Here is a 4,593-nt window from a genome sequence, read left to right on the forward strand (position 1 = left end):
AGCTAAAATTAATTGATTTTAATTTTTCTTCACTAGGTAATTGTTAAGCGTAGTATAAATTTGTAGGAGTAATAAGTGTAGACTTTGGTATGACGATCAATTTCTCTGGAACATACTAATGAATCTTGAATTTTCCAAAACAAATTTTCGTTACATTTTGGATGTATACTCTCCATATATTCTGTTAAATTTTAATAAAATAGTAACTTGGCATTTTCAAAACTCTACGTGGAGTTGTATTACACAATAATGACATATAACGTATACTGGTTGACAAGAGAGTGAAAATACATATATTTCATAATGTAAAATGTATTTATTTTATCGAATGTTCGAATGTATTCGAACACTTCTACTGAATATTCGAATATCAATTAATTTTTATGTTTGAGGCAGCTTTGCAGTCTAAAATAGTTTAAATTCCTATAGAATGAAGAAAAACAAACAAATAATTGTAAGGGATTAAACAACATTTATTTTGTAAATATCCACGGCAAACACGACATATAAAATGAGTGATTTTATTTAATTTTTCAGAAACTCTGTGACCGGTGCAATATACAAGTACCTTTCCAAAAATCGCATACTTTGTAAGGGTGTTACGTTAATCTCAAATCAAACTACAATACACTTTTAAAGCACAGTCGGATACGTACTCTGTTTAGACTTAGTTATATTTTTATTAGCCATGATATATAAAATGTATTTAAAGAATATTTTTTCGCATCTTCTCCCATTTCAATTACAAGATATTCTTTGATTTTTTTATTCATAATAACGTAAAATTTCCCTTTAAAAGCGGTAGTCATCATTCACAATCCATATTCCAATAACGAAGAGGTTTGCTGATCTCAGAGCGAGGTTCTAAAACATTTCCTTCCTGATTGTCTTTTGCTTCTTCTTGGGCAGTCTCATCTGGAACAATTGATCCACTGCGAGTATTAAGATGGGTTATTTTTCTAACACCTTGACCCCCTGGAGAATGCAGAGAACCCACTTTAAGCATTTTCAACAAACTATCTTTGTTATGTGCGTCGATTTCTATCCCAAATTTACTCAGAACCTTCTTTGGTTGTTCGTCTTCTAGATTGTGAGAACGTTTACAGTTGGGTTGGAATCTACATTTATCAGCGATATAAGCGCAGACATGTAGATGTGGACATTTTACAGGTTCCTTACAACCATTGATTTTATTGTAATAAGTGCAAATAGAAGGTATTGTCACACCCTTTCTGTGCTCCAAATCGCTAATCAGCATCCTGACCTGATCAGGTTCAAGGAATTGCATAAAGTGATGCATCAGAGAATGACGGTTGTGATCTGTTTTAAGATCATGTCCATACCAACAATTCTCAAATGGACAATCGCTGATAAATTTAAATTTACAGATATGCAAATTATTACAATTACCGCTACAAATCTGGGATGCACTAGAGTGCTTAAGGCATATCTGAATTTCTGATCTTGCTTTTATTTCTTGATCTGTTATCTCGCCTTCTTCTTGTTCATCCTTTGACCCATCAGAGATGTCAAAAATATTACTATAATCTTCTAAAAATTTAATGAAAGAGCCCTTTGGCATAAATCTCATCGTTAATGGTTCTGCGCGCAGACAGGCCTCAAAACGTTTTTTCTTCAATTTACCACCTTCGTCTAGTAAAACTTTATAAATTTTAACTGCAAGGTCATCGTTTTCCTCTCTACTATTCTTATCAGGGGTAACAATCCACTCCTCTGTTCTTGGCATGCCATGTCCCTCAAACTTTTCTAAGTAATCCTTTCCTCTTCTGGAATCATTCCTGCGTGTTGCTGACCTATCCCTGTCTTGGTTGTCTTTTCTTGATGCTTTATTGCTATGGTAACTGTTTGGAATGTCTTCCTTTCTCTTTCTATTAGACCTTAGTTTTCTTTCTAGATGGTCTCTTCTTAATGGTTCTCGCCGACAACTGATTTGCTTGTCTTCATATCTTGGTCTAGTAGATCTATTCCTATATTGGATGTCTTTTCTGGAAGGTTGGTCCCGACGATAACTGTTTTGCATGCCTTCATAGCTCCGACTAGTAAATCTGTTCATTTCTTTGTTGTCCTCCCTTGACGTCTGGTTTCCATGGTAACCGTTGGGCGTGTCCTCACACCCACGTCTTGTAGACCTCATTCTATCTTCACGGTAATCTCCTGACATTTGGTCATGACTGTAGCTTCTATAAGAGTTTTCATCCATATTTACCGCAGACCTATTTAAACCTTTCTGGTTTTCTTCTGACATTAGATATCTTTGCGATGTGGTTTCACGCCAACAAGAATTTCTATCAGAATGGCTATCTTTTGAGGTTGGGTACTCATTGTGATCTGAATGTTTGTGTTTGTTTTCTTTCAGTCGGTCATATTCATATGGTGTGCTTCTATGATGTGATCTGGATAATTCTTTTAAACTTGAACGTCTACTTGATCGTTTGTTTCGTATTTTCACGTTCCTCTCTGGAAAACTGTGGATGATAATTCATTCTTGATTGGAAAGTATTCTTGAGTTGTGTAGCTACAACAACAAAGTTGAGCTCTTAAAATGACAAGATACGCATGAACACTTTTAGGGTTATGTCGTAAATGGCAAATTTCATTAAAAATGTCAGAAATAGCAATATAATAATAAACAAAATTAGTTAGAATATGAATCCTTTAATTATGTTGTTATATTATTGTAAGGACTTTTCATCATTTCAAGAAAGAAATATTATTGCATGTAGATGGAGTTTTATTTCCTGAAGTTGGACTTCAGTTTTACTTGTATTACATTGGTTGCCTTTTTTAAAAAACATAATAGGATTAAATGGTGAGACGTTAGAAATATGATGTAAAATTATCATTCGCCAATCAATCGCAAATTACTTGCAGAAAGAGAGGAAGAATAGAAAAGTCGACTTTTTCATTGCTCGAAATCATGAAAGGTATTTACGCTGGATACGTTTCATTTTATCAAAGTACATTTACATGTATATGATTAATCAGAAACAAGAAAATAAACTTTAAACTTTTTTTTTAGATAAAATATCCTGGTAACAAAATAACATAAACCATATTACAGGTCAAAACTACAAAAACTCTCTCACAAAAATGTCCTTTTAAAGTAATCGTAGTAGTTAGTATACTTATATAAAAAATCGATACAGGATAACATCTATTTGTATTTCATTTGCACCATATCTCTAAAAAAGAAAGGTTTCCTTTATTTTAGTTACTTTAATTATGATATAGATTTGCACAGTCGATGGAGATAATGTCACTGTGTCACAACATAAATTAAATTTTTCCTTGTGTATTATAATCTATTGAAGTTTATATAATACACGGGTAACTAAAGGCTACTACTATTTATATGAATATCATCACCAATTTATATATGATATTTTAATTCTGAGAATGCGTCTACTTTCATTTCGTTGCATTTCGAAAAAACAAAATGGGATTTCAAAACTAGAAAAAAAAGAACGATTATCTAATAGCACTCAGGTATCAGAGCCATTTATTGAATATCCATAAATTCTATATTAGGTTCTTTTGAATGCGAAAAATGTCTCTGAAATATATCATAATTATTGATTTGTGATTATGCGTGCTTATCCCTTATATCGATTTAGTTTTTCATAAAAACCGTAAGAACATTTCAAAAAGGCATAACCAGGGCATTAAAAATGTATTGTCACAGAGAACAATTTATTCAAACAAATTGAATTATCTTTTGGGGAGCGATATAAAATCGACTTAAAATGGGGCTTCACTTTTGAATACCTAGTATATCTCTCTGTACAATTTTATAATTGTTTATAACTTTCAATTACAAATCATCTATTAACACACGCTTTGTCATAAAGGTATATGTTACAATAAGAAGTGCGCCTTCCAATTTTCGTTGTTTTCGAGGCATGGAGAGACCCAAATATTCATGACCACATGGAAATGCAAAATTTCATATGAGCTTACATGTAGTACTACTTAACACTTTTCCAACCGAGATATCATTGTCAAATTCTCATAAAATCAATATTCTTTCTCGAACCCCGAAAATCTGACTCCACGGAGATATGTGATTTTACAGTAGGAAAAAAATATGAAAGACACCAACCACCCCCCCCCCCCCAAAAAAAAACAAAAACAAAACAAAACAAAAACCAACAACAACAAGCTAACAAACAAAACTAGAGGTACTGTGAGCAACGAGTTCACTAAATGATACCCCCGTCAACCATATAATTATTATGACAAAGTCGCTGTTTTGCTGTAGGAGACCCGAAATTTCTGTCGGATCAAAGAGTAAAATAGAAGGTGCACAATGGCATTATGTAAGAAAGAATCTGTGAGAGTATCATTAACTTTTATTCAGCTGTATAAAAGGAGTTATGGATAAGAGATGGGTACCCGTCAATATTAGAGAAAAAATGGCAGTGTCAATGTTTTTCTCTTGGAAACCCAAAATCTGTGTCCGATCAAAAAGTAAAATACTAGTAGGAGCTAGGTGCACAATGACACTATATAACAAAGATTATATGAAAGTCTCATTAAAATTTCATTCAGTGATAAAAGAGGAGCTGCGGATAA

At 32.9% G+C, this 4,593-nt stretch overlaps 1 protein-coding gene across 1 annotated transcript; it reads right to left on the minus strand.

Moving 5' to 3' along the window:
- Window positions 1-452: 452 nt before the first annotated feature.
- Window positions 453-2,508, minus strand: LOC134283579 (uncharacterized). The gene has a single exon (XM_062766097.1). It carries the CDS (start codon window positions 2,264-2,266, stop codon window positions 809-811), a length of 1,458 nt encoding a protein of 485 aa, XP_062622081.1. The 5' UTR covers window positions 2,267-2,508; the 3' UTR covers window positions 453-808.
- Window positions 2,509-4,593: the final 2,085 nt, after the last annotated feature.

Source organism: Saccostrea cucullata, unplaced genomic scaffold (genome assembly GCF_032062105.1).
Source record: "Saccostrea cucullata isolate Sc308-1 unplaced genomic scaffold, CSIRO_AGI_Scuc_v1 ctg10016, whole genome shotgun sequence".
NCBI classification, from domain to species: Eukaryota; Metazoa; Mollusca; class Bivalvia; order Ostreida; family Ostreidae; genus Saccostrea; species Saccostrea cuccullata.

Coding starts and splice junctions, on each gene's coding strand:
- LOC134283579 (XM_062766097.1), bottom strand. CDS start 2,266: ATGTCAGAAGAAAACCAGAAAGGTTTAAATAGGTCTGCGGTAAATATG.